General features: G+C 41.1%; 1 protein-coding gene across 4 annotated transcripts in view; it reads right to left on the bottom strand.

Moving 5' to 3' along the window:
• Positions 1 to 23218, bottom strand: part of GLRA2 (glycine receptor alpha 2) — a 195856-nt gene that overhangs the window by 29786 nt on the left and 142852 nt on the right. For all 4 annotated transcript variants that reach the window (XM_037822357.1, XM_037822358.1, XM_037822359.1 and 1 more), the window contains one exon: positions 13219 to 13368. In XM_037822357.1, coding sequence (XP_037678285.1) covers positions 13219 to 13368 — 150 coding nt within the window. The remainder of the gene's footprint in view (positions 1 to 13218; positions 13369 to 23218) is intronic.

The following is a 23218-nucleotide window of genomic DNA, read 5'->3' as shown; positions in this document are numbered from 1 at the left end:
AAACTCGAAATTCATCTGCTGTAGATGAGAGGTAGGTATATCAGCAAGGTAGAATGGGGCTGTTTTCTGGTAGACATTGAAGGCTACCTTAAAGAGTGTAGTTTTCATGATCTTTTTAATGATTTAGTTCAACCATCTTCATTTTATTTATTTACAATAACATGATACATTTAGAATAATTTACAGTTAAGATTCCAAGATGAAATGAATTTACAGATGCCACTTCCTCCTTGAGCATAGCCCCTCCTCATCAGCTAGAAATACTCTCCCTTCCGAGGAACCGCCACCCCTCTCTATAACTCTCTACAGTTCTTAACATTCTCTACCCCATATTAGAAATATTTTCGCTTATTTTTTCTCCTATTGACCTTTAATGCTTCATGAAAACAGATTTCAAGCAGTTTTTATATCCTCATGCACCTTTATCTAATACACAGCTCTGTACAAAGCAAGCATTCAACAAGTATTTGTTGAAAAAATAAATTCTAGGGTTGTCTAGCTGCTTAGATTGAAAACTAAGAGGATGGGGGCCATTTCTTTACACCTACACCTGCGTAGCACCAAGATCATTTATTTTCTAGAATTACAATTGCTTCTGATAGCTCATTAATCAGTTGTGAAATAACTCCAGCTTCACTTAAACGTTTTGTCCCCAAATGTGCTGGTTACCAACAGGAATAACACTGATAGAAGACAAATTAATATGTGATTAGTCAAACTCACATCTCCCTAATGTAATATCAGTGAAGCCCCAGACTTCTCTCTCATTCAGTTTGATCTTTTTATGAGCGCCCAGTTATGCTGAAATAATTATAGCTTAGGTCACCATGAAGAATCCTACAGCAATTAAGACCTAGACAGGAAAAGGAAAAGGTTTAGGATATCTGCCATCATAGCCTCTCTAAGATACTAATGGAGCTGAAAACTTGATTTCAGGGACATAAAGAAATAGAATTTTGTTATAAACCCTGTCAAGTTGTTTGGGAAACCCAGTAGCACAAAAATATTTTAGCAATGCCAACAGCAAAGTTCAATGGATAGAATGCAGTTGTTTATTACAATGTGGTGAAACCATTATTCTGCCCTCGGGGATGCTACTCACCACTCCTAGATTCTTAGCCTTCTGTTTCTACTCTTTGGGCAGAACAGGTACTGTCTGGTATTCGAGAGGAGGCAGAGGGTGGGGTGAAATGAGATTGGGATTGTCATCGGGCTACTGGCCCAGGAGGCACTGCACCTTAGTTTGCTTTCGTTCCCTCCAAAGCAGCCCTGAGACAAAGATTTGCGTACAAATGGTTTATTTGGGAGATGATATTGGGAAGCTCAGTGACTAAATGAGGAAGCGAGACAGGGAAAAGTGGAAAGTAAATAAAGAGCATGAGTGATCAGTGGGCCACTACTGTGAACAAATGGGTCTCGATCCTCAGAGACTCAGACTTGACCTCACTGAGGGGTGAGGACGTTGGGCATTAGGCCACCATCCCACCCCTCACTGGTTAAGAGCCACTCCTGGGGCCTTCAGCTCCTGGCACTTCTGACCTGCCCTGCATGTGGGTGGAACAGGCCACAGTGACCTGTGGATGCTCTCAGACAGGGCCACAGGAAACCATTGGTGTGTGGGAGGGGGTTAGAATGATGCCCCCCAAAGATGCCCATGTCCTAATCCCAGAACCTATGACTGTGTTACCTTCCATGGCAAAAAGGAGTTTGCAGATGTGATTAAATGAAGGATCTTTAGATGGGGAGAGTGCCCTGGATTATCCACCTGGGCCCACTGTAATCACAGGAGTCCTTACAAGCAGAGACCCCTTCCTAGCTGTGGTCAGAAGGAGACATGACTAGAGGAAAAAAGGTGCTGGCTATGGAAATGGAGGAAGGGAGCCATGAGCCGGGGAATGTGGGCAGCCTCTAGAAGCTGGAGAACGCCATGGAATGGATTCTTTCTTAGAGCCTGCAAAAAGAGCACAGCTCTGCCAGCACCTTGACTTTAGCCCAGTGGGACCCATTTTGGGCTTCCAGCCTCCAGAACTGAAAGATAATACACGTGTGTTGTTTTAAATCACTAAGCTGGTTGTGATCTGTTCCAGTGACAATGAGAAGCATTTGTTATTGAAACAAATTCAAAGCACAAAACCACTTTCATATTTATAGTTGTTTAAGACAAGCCTTGCTAAGGTCACAGTACGTGTCCCAGATTCGGAAAGCTCATTCCAGCAAAATTACAAAAAGGCGAACTAACATGTACTTATAATGATCCATGCCTCTAGGGAGGGGCTGTCAGTTAAGTGTGGACTAAGTATACAATTAAGAGTGTGTTTAAATAGAAATGCTAATACAGCATTTTCTGGATCTGGTGTCTCATTCCGGTCTGGCCCTCTTGATAGTGAGTGAGATTTCTACAGTTCCACCCTGATTATAGCATTCTATCATCTTTAAAACCTTTAGGTGGCTCCTACTTCATGAGAAATCAAGGCCCTTCTGTCTTCCTGTCCCTAACTCCATCTTTCCATGTCCTCAGTACTTTGCCAGACCCGACTCTTTGTGATGTGCCTATGTCCCTGACAAGTGCTGGCTCTGTGCCCTGGTGGTATGGTGGAATTAGAAAGCACCAGGGCATTTCTTTGTTCTTGCTGGTTTTCACAGTTCAGTCCAAATTCCTAATCCAAACCAGTCCGGTAAAGCCTCATCTGGACCTCTCAGCCTTTAAGACAAAAAAATAAAAAAGTAAAAAACAAAAAACCAACCACCCAAAAAACCAAACAAACAACATATGCCTTACAAATGTCTTCCGCAGTAGGTTTGAGGAAGCAGTTGTTCCTTTAATTAATTATCTGCGAAATCCTCTTTAAACCTGTGTGAGTGTGGCAGAATATGAAAAAATGGTAAATAATAAAAGAGAACACATGTCATTTCACTGCACTGTGCTTAAAAAAAAAAGAATAAAATTGAGAGCTATCATAACGGAGTTTCCTTTCCAAGGAAAAGGAGGCCAGGAGGGCTTTCAAGTCTAAAAAAGTCTTTTACAAAGTACCTTCTTTTCTGTTTGCTCATCTTTCAGTGGCTGGTTATCTAACATGGAATCACTGGGGTTAATGACCTTTGTTGACTATGGGCATGTTCATAATTTTCTCCCAAGGCAACAGACTCTTTTCAAGAGGAGACCATCTTAAAGTAATCGTAAAATGAAAGGGAACTTTAGGGGTCCTCTAGACCCTTGCTACTCGAAGTGGGGTTCTATGGACCAGCAGCATCATCACCTGACACCTGGTACTTGCTAGAAAAGTAAAATCACAGGCTCCACCCTGACCTACTGCATCAGAATCTCTTGGCCTGAGGCCCAGGAATCTGTGTTTTACCCAGATGATTCTGGTGGTGCACCAGAGTTTGAGAACCCCTGGACTAAGGTCGGACTCTCAAGCTGTGGTCTGAACATGACTGCCAGCCTCTGAAATATTTTTTGAGGTCTGCACATGGACAAGTGCACTTGTTACTGGTTATTCCTAATTCCCGTGCTCATTGCTAGTCGAAGTAGTGAGGATTCTTTTATTCATTCTCATGGTTTTGGCAACAAATCCAACTAAAAATTCCTACTGGATTCCTTCTAGAATGGATTAAACCATTTTTCTCTTTGTTTAACATTGTCCACTGCCTTCCCTTCTCTTTAACATAGCCTTGTGTACGCCTTTTGAACCACATATATTCAGGTGTCAATACTAAAAATAAGCTCATCACACACTGAACATTCCCTAAATAGATGTGATAAAGAATTTATTTTTTTCTCACAGAATCTCAATATTAATTCAGAGTCTGAACCTACTATTTCCCAGATGTGGGTCCTGCCTTACTTCATGCATCATAGATCTATTTTCTTAACACTTGTAGTATCTGGATCCACATGATTGAAGCCAATCAGGTGGAGCTTTCCCTCATACTCAATTGAGAGTACATTTGAATAAAATAAATCAAATTTTCAAAGATAGGCTGCTGGATAGAACTTTGTGTTTTGCTAACAGAAGGGAAAGAAAACTAGCCATCACCCATTGGGCCTCACCTATGATATGAATCATGCACATATTCACTCCTGCTGAGGTTAGCGGGACAGAAAGAACTGTCCTGACATTGTGTGCGTATAATGTTTGTAGGGGAGACATGATTTACATACAAGAAACAGAAAACAAGACTGTTTCACATTGAAAAGTGTAGCCTGACAATGTTCTAAGCTAGGGCTTCTCCACCTTGGTGCTATTGACATTTGTGGCCAGACAATTCTGCCTTGTGGAGGGCTGTGCTGGGCATTATAGGATTTAGCAGCATCCCTGGCCTTTACCCACTAGATGCCAGTAGCAACTCCCCTCCCCCAGTTGTGACAATCAAAAATATCTCTTGACATTTCTAAATGTCCCTGGGGGAGGGAGTGGCAAAATCTCGTGGTTGAGAACCAGGATCTGGTTCTCTAAGCTCTTGGAGAGGAAGAGAAAAAGATGAGACAGTGTAAACATGATTCTTAAAGGGTGACCCTTCTCTAATTATAGTTCAGTGGGTTCTTCATTTGATTAGATGTTTGTTTGGTTAGATGCAGTGATATCTGCGTTCCTACACACCTTCTTTCAAAGCCAGTTTACATTCTAGTTAGGTTCCTAGTGGGTTCTCCAGGTTTGGGGAAAGTGCCCATGTACTTAAGAACCTTGTTTAGCTACAGCCAGTATTAGTGGGAGGCAAAATGCAAGAATTTAACTTGCCCCCAATTCTTTCCACTTCTCCCTTTTTTAGACACTGCAAAATAAAAGTATAAACTCGTTTCATTCCTATGATTATAGAAATAGATGTACAGAGGCCACATTTTCCTATGCAATCTAACTTCCTCTTGTGGAAGAAAGACAAGAGGAATAGAACTGCGTGAGGGGGATGTAGATGGGCTATTGTAGCTATTATAGGGTATTTGGTTTTGATTTGTAGAATATGTTCCCACATAAATTGAGAAACAGCTTTATGGCACAGTTGGCTATGCACTTATGGTGGATAAACTGGATTCTAAATTGAGCAATCACTTATCATAGAGCTTACCATGGGTCAGGTCCTAGTTTACAAGCTTTGCCCATGTGAACTTATTTTATTTTCACAACAATCCTGTGAGGTGAATACTATTATTAGCCTCATTTTACAGATGAGAAAACTGAGGCACAGAGAGATTTTTTTCAAGTCACCTGCCAAAATCACAGAACCAATCAGTTTTAGAGTGTCAATTTGAACACTGACAGTTCAACCCTTTTGTTTTAGGGAGAAGAAAACCAGAACTGCAAAAGTTCAAGCAATCTCACAGAATCCCTACCTCAGACAAGGTTAGTCTGTGCCCATGGAAAAGTGAGACAAAACAAGGTCACTTCATAATTTTGTCTCAGCACAAACAAACACAAGGTCCCTATGTCACCTACAAAATGCCAAACATCATTCTCTCTTAGCTAAAATGAGAGACTGCTACTTCTTTACCAGTTACAGCTTTATCCTCATTCTAGTCTGCCCTCCTATAGGTAAGATTTATTGAGATATATCTTACTTTCTCCCTCATTTTTGAAAGACAGTCTTGCCAGATAGAAAATTCTTGGTTGGCAATTGTTTTCTTTTGGAACTTTAAATATCTTGTCCCACTGCCTCCTTATCTCCATGGTTTCTGATGAGAAATTAGCACTTCATCTTATTGGGTCTCCCTTATACATAACACAATGCTTTTCCCTTGCAACTCTCAGAGGTCTCCTCTTGTCTTTGGGCAGTTTGACTACGATGTCTGGGTGTGGTTCTCTTCGAGTTTATCCTGTCTGGGGTTTGTTGGGATTCTTGAATGTATATATTCATGTCTTTTGTTAAATTTGAGAAGTTTTCTATCATTATTTCTTTGAATATTCATTCTACCCCTTTCTCTTTCTTTTCCTTCTGGGACTCCCTTTATGTGTATACTGGTACATTTGATGGTGTGCCACAAGTCTCTTAAGCTCTGTTCACTCTTCTTTTTTTTTCATTATTTTTTTCTTTCTGCTCTCAACCTGAATCATTTTAGTTGTATTATCTTTTAGTTCACTGATTCATTCTTCTGCCAGCTCTAATCTTCTCTTTAAACCCTCTAGGGACTTTTTAATTTTAGTTATTATCATCTTCAACTCCAGTATTTCTGTTTGGTTCCTTTTCTAAATTTCTAGCTCTTTATCGAGACTCTCATATTGTTCATTAACCATTTTCCTGATATCCTTTAGTTCTTTCTCCATGTTTTCCTTTATCTCTTTGAGCACATTGAAAATCATTTTTTTTTAAGTTTTGTCTGGTATGTCCAAAATCTAATATTCTTCATTAATGGTTTCTGAAGTTTTATCTTATTCCTTTAGATGGGCCATCATTTCCTGTTTCTTTGTCTCATAATCTTTTGTTGCACACTGTACATTTTAATATTTTAATGTGTTAGCTCTGGGATTTAGTCTTTGAGCTGTCTCTTCCTCAAATTTGTGTCTAGCTAGTGATATAACAGAAATTTCCTTGAGTGTCAGGAGCTAACAAAAACAAACAAATGTAAAAAGCACCTTTCACAGTGTTTACAGATTGGTTCTGTGTTGGCTTATGCGCTCCTTCAAAGATCCTCCTATCAAGGGGATCAGCCTGAGATGAAAGCACAGGGTCCTTTCCAGCTTGTCTCAGGATTGTGCTCATCACCTTAGGAATTCCCTCACTTACAGGAATTTGAATGCCTCCTCTACTCCCTATGATATAGACTTCCCCTCCTCCAAGGTGCTCTAATGTATGTCTTAAGGCTGGTAATCCTTTGCCTCATGCTGCTTTATTTGTTTCTTACATTGCTTTAGCTGTGGGCAAGTGGCTTCTGCCTGCAGGGCAAGTTCTGGGAGGGTGAGCCAGAGATGAATGTCCTAGTGCAGTCCTTCATGTTGCTACCTGATAGGCTGGCACCAGTACATAGGCACGGCAGCATGTGCATAGGGGTTACTCTGCTCCCTCCCGGGAGCTAGGCTAGGGACCCACAATGGGAACACATGCTGGCTCCACACTGTGCAGGGGAGGGGAAGGCAGAGGGGCCAGCAAGGGCTCCACGGGCTTCTCCTACCATTTTTAAGTTGCATTTTCTTGACTCAGCTTTCGCCCTGTTACTGCAGCCCTTTAGCTGTTTTCTGGAGATGTGAGGAAGATGGCTCTGCCATTTTTTGCTAGTTGTTCAAAGATTCTGTGGAAGAATGGAATCCTGGAGCATCTTAAGCTGCCATCTTGGTTCCTGGAAGTTGAGGAATGAGTTTTTACCCCAAGGTGAAGGAGTGCTTGTCTGTTGGGGAAGACTGTGGGACATTGATTGGACTTTACTTTCTGGAGGTGGAGCCCCATGGGTTTAAGTGAGCTATTTTCCAGTTACCATTTGCTCTGGGTCCTTATCCTCTGACCTTCACCAGTGGGGCCTGGTGTCTGGAAGATCTAAGGCCCTTTGAACTTTGGGGTGGACATAGACAGTTCAGGGCTTCTGGACCTACCAAGTGGAGAGGAAAAGGCACCTTCTAAGTTGTTCTCCTCTGTGGGGCATTGCCTTGGGGCTTGGGACTAAAGTCTGGATAAAAATAAAGTAGTTCATTGTCCTTGTACATTTATTTCCCTCCAAAAGCTCAGTGGAGGCATGACTGGTGATGAGCAGGATTCAGGCATTTCTAGGTAAAATGCCTGAAATACTCTCTTAATACAATTCAAAGCTTGCATTCTTCCATAGAATATGTACAACAAATAGGTAGAAAGTGCCACATGTCACAAAAAGTAACAAATAGGTACTCTAGGTACTTAAAAGAGTGGAATTATTTCAGTGTATGGGTTCAGGAAATGATCTTTTGAGGAGTTAGCATTTTAGCTAAGTCTTAAAGGATGGGTAAAGATGGAGGAGGGAGAGAAATTCATGCATAAAAAAATGAGGGCTGAATTCTTAGTTTCTCAAGTTCCCATCATTTGAGACATTTTGATCTGAGCCTCACAGTCTCACCCTATTGTCTAATCAGGTTAAAAGAACCCATGTTTCCTTCTGGGGAATGTGGAACAGTCTAAACTGTGTGTTAACATCATTCCTTTGAAGAGGAAGCTTGTCATAAGGTGGCCTAAAAGCTATAACTGCTTTCTCAAGCAGCCACAATTTCTGTTTAGTCACTGAAAAAAAAATCCAGAAGTGAAGGCTAGCTGGGTAACTGGAAACATCTGAAATCATGCACACTGCCAGAGTGAGGTGTGGTGTGGCCAGATATAAAAAGAAAGCATGAGAGAAATGCAGGTGAAGCTTTAACATTCTTTTGGGGGAGTTATAACCACCACATGGTATCAATACTTCATATTGGAGCTGAGAAGATGACATAAAAATAGTATTTTACAATATGACCTTGAACATCAACTTCTGACCGACTGGGCTTGGCAAAACCGTGGGGATTTGCAAGCTCCGCCAGTCAGCGAAGATCTGGGTTTGATCCTTTCTGAGAAACTCGGCTTTGATAAGATTGACAGCAGCAGCTTTGTGAAATGTAGAAAAGATAATCAAAGCAAATACACCCAGTCACAAATTGCCTGGCCCCTCTTTGAAAGTGACCCCATTTCATAACTTGATTGTTCAGTAAACACCAGGCGCTCATCTCAAGAATGCAAATGTAATCTCAGGTGTGCTCTCAATAAATATCTTCCTTGAATATATTGTAAAGTCAATGTCTCTTTGGGAAATCATGTGCTCTTGGTTTTTCAAGGAATCAACCTATATCATGTTGTGGAGGTCAGTTTCCCAGTGGGAATTAAAGAGATACTTTTGGCCTTGGGAATATTAAACATTTTTAAAGGATGTTTTTATGAACTCAGGTCACAACCCTATTAGGGTCTGTGAAAATTAATGTAGTAGTTTATGATGAGCTGGGCTGAGATTTGGGTAAGGCGAATGAGGCCTCAGATGCAAAATTTAAGGGGGTGCCAGAAAAACCAAGTAATCATGAAAAACAATATTCTATTGCAATCTTTTTTAAAACAATTGAAATTAATTTTGTCCATTGTGAACAAAATATCACAAATTTTATATGAAAACAGGGTCTGTCTCTGAACATGTGTGATGAACCACATTTGTCTCCCCCTAATTCAACCCTGATGACCAGCATCAAAAAAAACAATAGAAAATATTAGAATGCATAAGAAATATTTATTTTGAATGTGTGTGTATGTGGGTGTGTATGTTGTACAGGGTCATTATGTAAAATGTACAGTGTAAACTCAGAGGGGCAGGATGCTCAGTGGCTAAAGTCAGGGTCTCCAGGGCCTACTGCCTCTGTGTGTGGCTTTGAGCATTTTGCTTAACCTCTCTTTGCTTTAGTTGCCTCATCTGTAAAATGGAGATAATAACACTCCCTTCATTGTTGGCAGGGTGATCACTTAATTTATCCAAACAAGGACAAATTTGACAGTGGAAAAGGGCATGAACAGACATTACAACTCTATAATGATAATTATTGTAATGTAAAACACAGAGATATTGTTACAGATTTATAAATGCACATACATGCAAAAAATGACAAAAACACTCAATTCTGAGCATTCAGATGCTTGTCAGCAAGACCGCTGAGCCTCTATTTCTCCTTTGTTCCTTTTTCGCCAAGCCTATGGTTTTCCACAGACCCTGCCAGCTTCATGGATTTTGTGGGCATGCACATGGACCAAGGCTGGTACCCCAAGAGGCCAGGGAACAGCAATGTCCCATAACTGCCAGAGACCAAAAGGATCCAAAGAGTTGCTTGTCCCTAGCCTCTCGGCTCTGAGTATACTTCATTTTATCTGCAAGCTCCTTGTGAGCTTTCCTGGAAAGGGAGCTTAGTTATTATATTGCATGTGGAAAGGGGCAAGAAAAGCGGCCTGGGTGACGATGGTTATGCTTTAGATTTTTGTGTTGAAGTGAGAACTTATTCACTACATATGCATACCCCACCTCAGGAGAGTATACCATGAAGAGCTAGATGTACGAAGTGGAGGTCAGCCAAACCTATTTCAGTTTATTTTAATGTAGCTTTTAATACTAATATTTTGTTAAAAACAAATAATCCAAGACAAATGCTAAATCACACAAGGCATCAAAAAAGTAGGCACAAACCAGGATTTTCCCAGATAAATCAGGCTGTATGATCACACTGATCAGTTGTGGGGACTGAGTCAAATACTATATGTAAAGTGTGCAGAACAGTGTCATACAGTAAATCCTCAATAAAGTTTAGCTCTTACTACTTTTTTTTTTCTTACTATGATTCGGACTCCAAAAGTTTGAAAAGCGCTACTAGAGAGAGGGAGAGGGGGAAGGAGAGGGGGAGGGGGGAGGGGAAGGGGAGGGAGATGCTATTTCCTAAGGGGCAAATAATTGGAAATGTGTCCTCCTCTTTTTTTCAAAATTCAGTTGTCAATGATAATTAGAAACCTTGACCACAAAGGTCAAGCATGATGTGTTTTGCTCCCTACCTCCCCCTCAAGTCTTCACTGTGGTAATTAAACTTTGTGTTTTGAATTTTGAATAACAATTTTTGAGATGCACAGCCAAACTCAAGAACTGCTTCATGCAAAACACATAAGCTTGCTTTTCTTAATAAATATTTAAAAAAAGAAAACAAAGCAATGAGCATAACTGCCAACTGGTGCCTTTTAGGAGTCTCTCTTTGATGTCCTCCACCGTCAGCCATCTCAGGTACCCTTCTTGTTCCCCATTGCAGCACCCAAAGCATCTCTCTTTCCTCTTTCTACTATTTAATACTTGCTCCTCCCTTCTCAAACTTTCTATATTCCTTCTTTCCACTTCACTCTCAGCTGATAATCTGCCTTATGCTTTATGGAAATATAGAAGCACTTAGGAATTCGTACGTCTTACCTTCATCAAACCTCCCGATCGCCCAGCACCCATAGACCTTCTCCCATTGTGTCTGCACAGTGGTGAAGTGCACAGACTCTGGGAACACATTATCTGACTTCAACACCTGCTGTGCTACTTCCTCACTTCATAACCTCTTTGTGCTTCTTGGCAATACTTTCTGCTATTATTTAAATGGATGTAATATCTGCTCCCATCTTAGGTCAACCCTGTCCCTTTGTTCTGGATATTATTTTTTTCTTACCCTCTCAAGGTGTTTGTTCCTGAAATTATGCCCTTCCTTCACTGCAGCATTAATTTCTCCCCTTTTCACTGGAATGTTACCACTGGTAAACATATTCTTTTATCTTTCATCTTAAAATTCCTCCCATGAATTCACATTTTCTTTCTACCATTTTTATGCTCCCCTGCCCAGCAAAGGCTATTGCAAGTGGTGTTTAAAATATGTCTCCGTTTCCTATATTCCTTTTTCTGCTCAACCCACTCCAGACAGGCTTTCTAAAGGTGGCGTGCTCCATTCTCAGGGCTTTTTATTTACACTGTCTCAGTGGGTGATCTCACCCAGTTTTGTGGATTTAAGCACCATCCATTTGCTAGTCACTCCCAAATATGTTTCCACATTTTTTCTCTCTCTTGAGCATATATATCCATCAAATTACTTGTCAACTCTGCTAGGATGTCTCATAGGCATCTTCACAGCATCAAAATATAACTCTTGAGTCCTACCCCAAATCTTCTTCTGCTACAATGGTCCTCATCTCACTAAATGGTAATACCACCCAATCAGGTGCTTAAGCCAAAAATCTGTGAGTCATATTTGCTTCCTCTCTTTTTCTCACCTACCTACACTAAATGCATCTTCAAGACTTGGTTTTATTTGTTTTACCTCCAAGCATAACAACTAGAATGTAAGTTCCATCAAAGGATTGCATTCTGTCTTTCCCATTCAACAATGTATTCCAATGATCCAGGACAGTGCCTGGTACATAATAAGAAGCAAATAAATATTTGTGGAATGAATTAATGAATCCTGAATTTGTGCCCTTCCCTCTGTCTCCATGGCCAATACCATAGTCTAAGCCACCACTATCTCTCCCCTGTATTTCTATAATAGCCTCCTAACTGATCTGCTTTTACTCTTGACCCTATGGACTCTCCTCCGCTTAATAGCCTACGTGATATTTGCCACGATGAAACCAACCGGTGGATTCCAATCAGTTAGCATAAAATTCAATCCTTTACTCTGGTCTTCAAAGTCCTATATGAACCTGAAATTGTCTCTTCTTCCAGCCTCATTTCCTACTATTTTGTTGCACTCATTACCACTGTATTTCCAGAATTTCCTGGCTTAACATAGCAGGTGCTTAAGAAATGTTTACTGAATGAATGAATACATATATTCATATTCCCTAGCGATATTGTAACAGGTGCTAACATTCTCCATATCAAAGGGCATGTGTCTCTCCCAGAGTCTGGTACTGAAAACAGGTACAAGCTTTCTGATATCCTATATGAGGTTGGGCTGTAAATCAGAGAACATTGGTTCGCAAACTCACCTGCACTCTGGCATCGCCTGGGGAGCTTCGGACATACTGACACTTGTGTCCCACCCTGAGATTGTGATTTAATTGGTGAAGGGTATGGCCTGGATCTGGGATTTTTTGAAAGATCCCCAGGCAATTCTAATGTGCACCCAAGTTTGGGAACCACCGAACTGGAGATCTTGAGCTATGCATTTTAAATCTCAAAACCCTGGAGATTGTAAAGTTTGGGGTTTTTCCATTAAAGTCTAAGTTGAGACAAGCTTAATCTAATTGGATTTATAAAGTTTCAGTCTACATGGGTTTTATAATATTTACATAAAGCCAAAGCAATTGGTGAAAAATGGCAATCAAATCAGTTGGTGCACATGCAAAGTCATAACACATAAACACACATATTTTCAATATTCAAAACTACCAGAATTCTAATGTAACTTTTTCAAATTGAGTACATATCCCCAATTATGCCAGATAAAATACTAGGTATCCAGTTAAATTTGAATTTCAGATTAACAAGGAATAATTTTTCAGTATAAGTATGTCCCATGTAATATTTGTAACATACTTATACTAAAAAGATATTTGTCTATCTGAAATTCGAATTTAACTAGGCATCCTGTATTTTTGTTTGCTAAATCTGACAAGCTTACCCAAATTTTAAAGGACTAACCTAAGCAGTGATTGGGTATAGTTGGACTAATCAGAATTTTAAAAATCCCTTAGCTTCTTGTTCATAGTGTTTTTTTCTATTCCTCTGTCTGCATGGAGGGTCAACTGTACCTTATTCTGCCTCTTCTGTCTTCTCCGGAGCCTAAGGAACTCCTTGTGTTGCCTGGAAACAAAGTTCACAGCTGCATATTCCAGTAAGGCGGCAAACACAAACAGAAGGCACACTGCCATCCAGATATCAATCGCTTTGACATAGGAGACCTGAAAGGAGAGAGAGACATGACCATGAAAGTGTGCAGGGAAACCAAGTCCCTAATGGGGGACCTCAGCAGCAGAATGACCTCATTTCTTGGTTGAGGATTTTCTAGCCTTTCCTTAAGAAAGTGCTTAAGCAATGAATGGATTCCACTTTGAAGCTTCTGGCAAAGCAATGCAAATTACTTGACCCTCTGCCCTGGGGCCCTTGTTCCATTTCTTCATGATAGTCCACCTGCTCAAGCTGCTTCATCCTTGACTGTGGCTCCAAAGAGGGCTCCAAGAATTCCCCTAACTAAAAAGAAAGAGAAATAAAAACAAAACTTTGAGGTAACATAGACTGGACACTATTCTTAAAACTGCTCATTTCCTTCTATTTTTCCCTAACATTAAGAAACCAACATAATTCAGATAATTCCAAAAACTTGGATGAATTATTTATGGCCTTGAGCCCTTCGAAAAAACAAATTCTAATTTGTTTCATGTCAGCTGGGATCAGTCAATCCTACTCTATTAAAAATACAGGACTTAACTGTATTTAAAATACAGTTTTAAACTATCACAGTTCAAGAGTACTCAACCAAATTAAAACACCAGAGCTTGAGCTGGAATGGAGGTATCTGGTTAAAAGGGAAACTTTTATGACCCTTCAGTGCTCGGTTGAGTGTTTAGTAGTCTCGTAATTTGATGAAACAGATTCTGAAAGCAAATATATTTATTTGAAATGGAAAATTCTCCTCATCTCACTCAACTTACAATTATTTTTCCAAATAGTTGGAAAAAAACGGGACCAAGTTGTATCATATCAGACCCCAGCCTACAGTGGACACTTATCAAACTGCCAGCTGAATGTGTACTATCCAATTCTAATTTTGAAAGAAGTTTTCCTGTTTTTTCTTATGATAAAAGTAATGCATGAAGTTTATAAAAAATAGAAAGTAATAAAAGCATAAAGAAGGAAATAAAAATTCTTGGTGACAATAGCTAACACTTACTGAGTGCTTACTATGTGCCAACCAGTATCTTAAGCACTTTACATGTATTGATTTTTTTTAACCCTTACAACAATTATATTAAACCCATTTTCTTTTTTTCTTGCAATTTTATTGAGATATGGTCACATACCATACAATCACCCAAAGTGTACAATCAGTTTTTGACAGTATCATCATATAGTTGTGCATTCATCACCAGTCAGTTTTTAAACATTTTCATTACTCCCAAAAAGATAATAAAAATAAAAATAAGAATAAAAATAAAAGTAAAAAACAACACCCAAAACAACCCATCCCCCCTATTATTCATTTACCTTTTGTCCCCATTTTTCTATTCATCTGTCCATACATGGGATCAAGGGAGTGTGAGCCACAAGGTTTACTAAAATCACATGTTCACACCATGTAAGCTATATAGTTATACACTGGTCTTCAAGAAACAAGGCTACTGGGATATTTATATAATGCATAAGAATAACCTCCAGAATGACCTCTTGACTCCGTTTGAAATCTCTCAGCCCCTGAAACTTTACTTTGTTTCATTTCTTTTCCCCCTTTTGGTCAAGAATGCTTTCTCAATCTCATGATGCCAGGGCCAGACTCATCCCCAGGAGTCATTTCCCACATTGCCAGGGAGATTTATACCCCTGGGAGTCATGTCCCATGTAGTGGGGAGGGCAGTGAGTTCACCTGCCAAGTTGGCTTAGAGAGAGAGAGAGAGACCACATCTGAGCAACCAGGATGTTCTCTGGGGGTGATTCTTAGGCACAATTATAAGTAGGCTTAGCCTCTCCTTTGCAGTCACAAGCTTCATAAGGGCAAGCCTGAAGATCAAGGGCTCAGCCTACTAACTTGTTAAACCTGTTTTCTGATGAGGAAACTGGGGTACAGAGGGGTTAATAATTTGCCCAAGGTCACAAAGCTAGTAAGTGGCAGAGCCAAGATCGGAACTCAGTCTGAGAAGTGCTTGGCTTTCCTTTCTGGACACAGACAAACACTCTGCTAGGATCATACTGTTTGTATCTTGCATTTCCCTTTTGGCCTGTACAGTGAGAATTTTCCATGTCACTTAACTTTCTTCTAAATTGTAATTTCTAAAGCTTGCATAATGATACATACCATGCTTTATCATTTCACATGATAAGGCATTTAGGTTTTCAATTTTTTTTCTACTATAAATTTTGCTGCTATGAACATTCTTTCTCCAAATTATTTGACTATTTCTCAATTGCTTGTTAGATCGATTTCTAGACTGGGATTACAGGAGTAAATGGTATGAAAATAAGCTATTGATGTAGAAGAGAAGCAACGCATAGAGAGGGGTTAAGAGCAGGGACTTTGGAGTGAGACAGACCAAGAAAGAAACCTTACTCTGCCACTTTCTGTCTCTATAACTTTGCCAAGTTGTTTCACTTCCCTCGGCCTCAGTTCCTCATCTGTAAAATAGGGACCATAATAGTACCTACTTCGAGTTGTTATGTGGATAAAATCACTTAAAATATATAAAGTGCTTAGAATAGTGTCTGACACATAGTAAATGCTACATAAATATTGGCAATTATTTGGCTTTATAAGAGTGTGATTTTGTTAATGGAGAAATTCTGGAAGAGGAAGAAAAATTAACAAGGAAAATAAAAATCACCCACTGTCCTAATGCATTCCAATTATTATTTTTAAGATCACCACCTGCCTTACATGATTTGTCTCAGTCAATCTGAAGTACGTGCCAGTCTCAGGCTGGTCCAGCACTTTGTCTTCTCCAGCCTTTTGAGTATAACACTCTTTCTCCCTGGATGCTTATCCCCATTCTTTCTGATTAGTAGACTCCTCAGAATCCTTCATGGCTTGGTTCAGATGCCAACTCCCCTGGGAAGCCTCCCCAACTTTCCCCCATCTAGTTTAGGGGCCACCACTCGTTAATTCCTTATCATTCTGTATTGAATTTGTCTGTTTTCTTCTTTGTCTCCAACTTCCCTGACGCATCACTAGACTGTAAGCTTTTCTTTTGGGGACAGGCCCTGTGTAGTATCACCAACACAGGACCTGGCAAATAGTAGGTTGGCCTTAGATCTGGGGGATGAATGGATGGGTGGATGCATGATTGAATGAAAGAAGAAAGGGAGGAAGGAAGCAAGCAAGCAAGGAAGGAAGGAAACAGCTGGCCATCTTTCCATCTGTATGCTTTAATTTCAATTTCAACAATTCTATACTCTATAACATTACCCATAATCACATATATTTGATACTCATAAGAGTGACTATTAGCTCAACATGTTTTTATTCTCTCAGCACACTTAGCTTTTCTGGAATGTTTCTTTCTTTCCTTACTAAACCATAGTTTGTTTTGTATTTGCTCTTCTGGAGCAATCCTCTTCTGTAATAATAGAACATCACCCATCACAACATTCCCAGTTATATATTATTCAGACGGCTCATAAATGTTTTAAGACCCAATAATGAGCAAAAGTTGTCAACGCCTGAGATACGTCCAGAGCAAGAGCTAAGTCCAATAGAGCTGACCAGTCATTCCTCCCCTTCCTGGTGCTTACGGTGTTCAGTAATTTGTAAACCTTTTCCCCATCTCCTCTGGCCATCAGCAGGCCGAGCACATATTTGGCCTCTTTTATAGCTGCTCATAAATGAATCCTTTCAGTGTCTTAATCATTGTGATTGGTCTCTGAGTTTCCTCCAAATCATGAACATCTTTCTAGCACTCGAGTGCCAGCCCTGAATGCATTATTCACACAGATTTAGAGGGTGTCGCGAGACATCTATTACATACGATGTGGTGTCCCTCGGTGCCGGTCTATTAGGATTAAGGTGCCTTTTTGTTGCTTTTACGCAGCTCTGATGTCAGATTCTCTCCCTCTCTAGCTGCTAATCCTCAGATGTTTTTAGCTCACATCTTCCTCCATCACATTCTTTTTATGATTCTTGGGCTTCCATGATCCCTTCCTGAACTGCTTTAATGCAAACTTGTGAAATAGTTTTCAAAGGTAATTAAGCTCTTCAAATGCTGTCAGGATTCACTGAGTTGGTATCTTTCCAGGCATACTTAACTCAGAAAAACAGAAACAGACCTTGAGGGCCCACTGTGTGGGGTCCTCGGGGGAGATGGGGCAGGAGACAGAAGGGTGACGAGGATGCACATGAGTTCTTCCCAGGACTTCCCACATTGCACTCTGGGCCCCCTTCTTCGTGGCTATGCTCCAGTGAGTGTTATTCACAAAAACCAGGGGGCAGCAAATTATGGCCTGTGTCAAATTCAGCCCACCACTGGATTTTGTAAATACGGTTTTATCAGAACACAGTCATACCCATTCATTAACATATTGTTCATGGCTGCTTTTGCAATGAAATGGCAGAGTTGAGTAGTTGTAACAGATCAAATGGCCCTCGAAGCATAAAGTATTTCATATATAGTCCTTTACAGAAAATGTTTGCCAGCCCCTGACAGAGACTACGATGTTGTTTGGTGAATCCTGGGGTTGTACATCCCACTGGCCCTACCTTGGCACATAAGAAACCCACAGTGTACTGAGGAAGACAGTCATGTGAAATATAGTGATACGGAGGGATGGTCCCATGTGCCAAAGTAGAGGAAGCACCAAAAAGCTGGTGGAATATGGAGCAGAGAGAGGTGGATGCTGACAGGGAAAATCAAAAAGGCTTCATACCTGGGTGGTGTGGCATTTTACCTAGGGCTTGAGAAAAGCCAGGACTTTGATGGGTGGAAGAAGCTGTAAAAGCAAAACCATGAAGATGGGAGAGAGCAAGTTGGGTTCTGGGGCTGGTGAACAGCCCAGTGTGACCAGCTGGATGGGAAGCATCCTGGTGCTTGGTAGGGGTGGGCCAATGCAGAGAGGGCTTTGAAAACTAGGCAGAGGAGTTGGGGGTTTCAGACTGCTCATCAAGATAGGCTAATGATGGTTTTGAGGTGGGGTGTAAATGTATAAATCCTTTTCTAATTATCCTCATGGTTTTTGTCTCCAAAAGCAAGACTTAGCAAAAGCAGGCATTTTCACACCTCCTGGGACTTTACTTCTCTTCTTGCCACCGTTAACTCTACATGGGGCTGATTGTCTTCCAAGCTCTCTAACAACATCTATGAATATTTTGCTTTCTCCCTTGACAAATGTTCACTCTATCTTTGCATCCTCAATGAACTCATCCACTCCTACAGCTTTCTTCTTATTTCTAGGTAAGTGTGTAGGTGGGTCCCCTAGCAGAGATTGGCCAAGTTCTCATGAACCCCAGTTCCTCTTCCCAGTTCACTGGTAAACTAGATTTACCAGTTCACTTGGGTCCCTAATAGAATGTGGACAGAAGTTGTAGATGCCACTTCAGGGCCTCTAAAATCTCCCATGAGTTCCTGAGGATTTATCCCCTCTGCAGTCACCTTGGAAGCCACCCATTTAAGATGCTGGTGCCATAAGATGGAAGAAGCCTGGATCCCTAAATGACCCAGGGCCACCAACCCCACAGTGAGCAATAAACATTTATTGTATTGAGTCACAGAGATTTCAGGGTTTTATGTTTCCACAGCTCCCAAATCTATCCCTCTGCCCTGACCTCACACCAGCATTCCTGTGCTAATTCTAAAATCCTCCAGGTAGGATTTGCAACATCAAACTCATTCAATGCCCCCTCCTTCCCATCCAGCTCACTTGAATCATTCTCACCAGAAACCCTGGTTTCACCATTGTTTTTTCCCTTGCTTTTGTCTCCTACACTCAATCTTTTGTGCAGACTCAATATTTCTTTCTTCAAACCACACTCAGGTTTGCTCTTTTCTCTCCATTCTGAGGATGTCATTACAACTCTGACCATTAACACTTACACCTGGTTATTATAACAACTTCCTAACTGATCCCCCTGTATTCAATTCTGTTGTATGGCACTTTATCCTTACGCTTCTGCAAGATTAAATTTAAAACACCAACTTCCTTTCACAACACGTTGCTTAAGAACTCCTGTGGTTCCCTATTACAGGGTCCCATAGTCAGGATCTTGCACAGCCTGTGTCCATCCTAGTTAATCTTAGTTTCACTCTTTCCTACCATATACCTTGTGCTTTTTAAAAACAATTCTGCTTACCCCCAAGGAAGACAAGTCCATTCCCACTGACGACTTTTTCTGTACTACTAGCTCTTAAACAGGGGTGATTTTGTCCCCCATCCCAGGGAATATTTGGCAGTGTCTGGAGATATTTTTGGTTGTCACAACTGGTGGGGGGAAGGTGTATTACTGGGATCTAGTGGGTAGAGGCCAGGGTTGCTACTAAACCTCCTACAGTGCACAAAACAGCCCCCACAGCAAAGAATTATATGGCCGCAAATGTCAATAGTGTGTGGTTGAGAAACTTTGGCCTACCCTCCTTCTCCCAGCATAGAAACTCTTCCAGCCATTTCTCTACTTGTTTATTTATTTCCAAATAATTCCTCAAGGAACAACCCAAATTCCATAAATTTAATTAATTTAGCCCCACAATTTGTTTGGACTCTTTTCACAAACTATACTGTTTCCAGGGTCATGAAGCTGGTTGTTCGTGGGTCAGGCTACTTTCCACCTGATATTTATCCCCAGCACAGAACAGGTCATTGTCGCACAAGGATTGCCAAAATGTCCTTAAAGCCCAGATTCCTGCTTCATCCCTTATGGACAGAGCACTTCCATGTGACAATATCCACATTCCCAGTCCATAGGCTGACCCTAGAGATCTGTGAAATTCCCCCATTAGCCAATCTACCAGCATTGGTTCTGAACACATCTGGAGAGAAGTTCCCTACAAGTGCAGAAAAATCCCAAATGATGATGATCATCTAAGTACTATTTTTTAATAGAAAAGAGACACAATGGAATTCATAGGGTAATCTCAAAATACTCAGATACTTTTCTTTCTTTATGTGGAATGATCTCTCATACTCACTTGCTTGAGTCAATGTTCATTTATTCCCAAACTATGCATAAAAAGCATTGCTAACCCATAATAGCAGTGTTTTTTTCCTCTGTACAGTACAATTTCCATTTATCTCATTTAGAAGTGCAAAAGTTTTAATTAACCCTGATTGTTGCAGCTGTTGAAATGGAAGGATACCTGTTGGTCAGAGTAGCCTGAGTTGTGCTACTTGGAACAGAAGCCTTTGGTAGCTCCACTTGACTCATATTTTATTGAGTGCTATGAAGACACATGCCTCTTGAGAAGGTACACTACCATCCTCTCCATCCTCATTTTATGGAGGAGAAAAATAAGTTTATTAAATACATGTCTAAATTTCACTCAGCTAGAATCAACAGAGGTGGAAATGAGAATTCTGGCTTTGATTCTCTGTTTTGTCTCTTACCTACATTAAGTGACTGTAAAAATAATGTCAGAAAATATATAGACAGTTGAATTAATTCTGGTGCCAAAGACCAGTGGTCCTGTACAAGTGCATCTTTTAATTCACTACCAAGTTGTCATTTGTATTGTTCAGTTAAGGAGATCTCACCTGCTATTTAATGCTGGGCAAATCAGATTTCCTTGGCAGAGAGGGGCGGTGGTAGCTCCATTTACCAGGTTCATCCTAGTGTCACTACCCCACCCCATTTTTTCTCCCTGTCTGATACTCTTGTTGGGTTATGGGCAGAGCAGTTGGTAAAACACATTTTCAATGAAGGATCTGTTTGCAGAAATAGCCAAAGGATGGCAATGCCTCCAAGCCTGGTAGCTGCAGGAACCAATCAGTTACAAATGGTACCCCTTTGATCACAAAATTCCTCAGGACAGGGCCAGAACAATCTTCAGGGACCAGTTTGTTGGGCATTGGGTGGTGCACAGGCCTAGTTGGCTGATGTTATTTCCAAGGATGTGTAAGTTTCTCTCCATTGTGGTGGCCAGCAACTGTTGAAAGTTGCTTGCCAAATCGTGCTGTGTGAGTTTTGTGGGTAGAGAGGTATAAGAAGGACTGAACTGCCAGCCCCAAAATACACGAGGACCCCAGGTGACAGCCACCATTGGAGAAATCATAGGAACACCCTGCAGAAAGACTCCCCTAAATCTCAGCCTCCTGCAAATGTAGGCATCTGGGGGAGCCAAGGTGAGGAGGGGCTGGCATCTGGAGGAAGAGGAGGAAGCAGGACTAGGGCCTTCTTCTTCCCTGTGTTGTGCCTGCTCCATCATTCACCACTTCCTCAGCTGGTGGACAGGAATGCTGATTCCCACACAGCCCACTTCCTGTGACTGCATCATCAGCGATGAAACAAGTGAAGTGTACTGCTTCTCAAACAAGGGCAGGCGTGAGGAGGGAGTGGGGGTCAGGAGCAAATTGCTGAAAACAACCTGACCCCTCTAGTGGAAGATAAGAGCCAGTTGGATTAGCTCAGTATTGGAAAGATAACCACAGACTTTGGGGGGGGGTTGCTCCATTTAATAGACATTTGTGGTGTGTGTGTGTGTGTGTGTGTGTGTGTGTGTATGTGTGTGTGACAGAGAGAGAAAGAAGAGAGAGAGAGAAAAGTGGGGTTGGATTGAATCCCAGCTGAATGGTCAATGAACTTGGGGAAATCCCTTAACTTTTTGGAACCTCAGTTTCTTCATATTGAAGTAAGGGCTCAGTGATTTCAGCCACATAGGATCACTGGAGGATTGAATAAGACACTGTAGGTAAATCCTAATGTGGGGTTGGCAGATTGTAGACACTCAGTAAATAAGAGTCACATTGGTTTGCAAGGCATGAACTCCTAAAGACATTGCATAAATCATAACTTGCATAATTCAAGCCAATTTTCCCCAGAGGAATAATTGTAAAGTAGAATCCATTGTATTTCATGTTCTATGCATGCATTAAGACTTTATTAGAATTTTTTATATTGCCCTATTTCAAATTCACATAATCTAGGTTCACATAAAATGGGACCTCTTTGTAATGAGCTTTCCCCATATGTCAGGGTGACTGAGATATGCTGTTATGGAAACCAAACCAAACCACTACCACCACCACTATCAACAAAAGGCTTGAAACAACACAGTTCCAAGAGGAATCTCCATTATGAGGATAAGAAAGCTGAGTTAAGAATAGCTCATTAACTTTACCAAGATCACGTAGCAAAAGAGTGGTTGAGCTGGGATTCACATCTAATTCAACTTGACTCCAAATTCTCCACTTTTCTGGCTCACTGTGCCCCCTGGGAACCTCCCTTTCTGCAGAGGAGGAGGGGGGTGTTAATCAGGAGAATTAATCATAGATCGTGTTTTCACCAGATGACAATATCCGGGGTGAAAGAGGTGAGAAAGCTCAAGAAGTGGGGTGGCCAGGTAAGAAACAGCAGCCCTGCAGCCATGGAGATACTATGAAAATAAATGCTCAAAGATGGGAGGTAACCACAGGGCGCTCTGCTTTCCCAATCAGCAATTAGCACGTCTCCTTCTTGCATGCTGTTTCTGTTTATTTACTCCCCCAGGTTCAAATTCCCTACTCCAGAGCAAAGAAGGGAGGGGAGGGAAGCTTAATAAAAAACAATCCAGTTCCATTCTTTGGACTAGGCCTATGGGAAAGGCTTGGAATGGTAGTGAGGATTTTTAGTGGTGACAAAGGTTTTCTCTTCCTGCTTTCCATCTCATGCCTCCTGGACAGGGGGCTTGATGGGGGAAGAGCATGGAAGCGCTGAGGAGTCCTCTCTCCCAGGACCGGGCTTGTTGGTGTAGGATTTCAAGTCTGCTATGCAACTATGCTCCCAAGGGTGGAAGGAAGAGGCCAGATTGGGAGATAGCATAGCCTTACAACCCCCACCCCCACCCCCAGTAAGTATTTCTGGACCTCAGAGCCTTTTCAGAGTGAGTGGGTAGGCCTGTGTTGAGTGAGTATGTACAGGCCCTTGGT

Source organism: Choloepus didactylus, chromosome X (genome assembly GCF_015220235.1).
Source record: "Choloepus didactylus isolate mChoDid1 chromosome X, mChoDid1.pri, whole genome shotgun sequence".
NCBI classification, from domain to species: Eukaryota; Metazoa; Chordata; class Mammalia; order Pilosa; family Megalonychidae; genus Choloepus; species Choloepus didactylus.
This window is presented reverse-complemented; position numbering and strand designations above follow the sequence as displayed.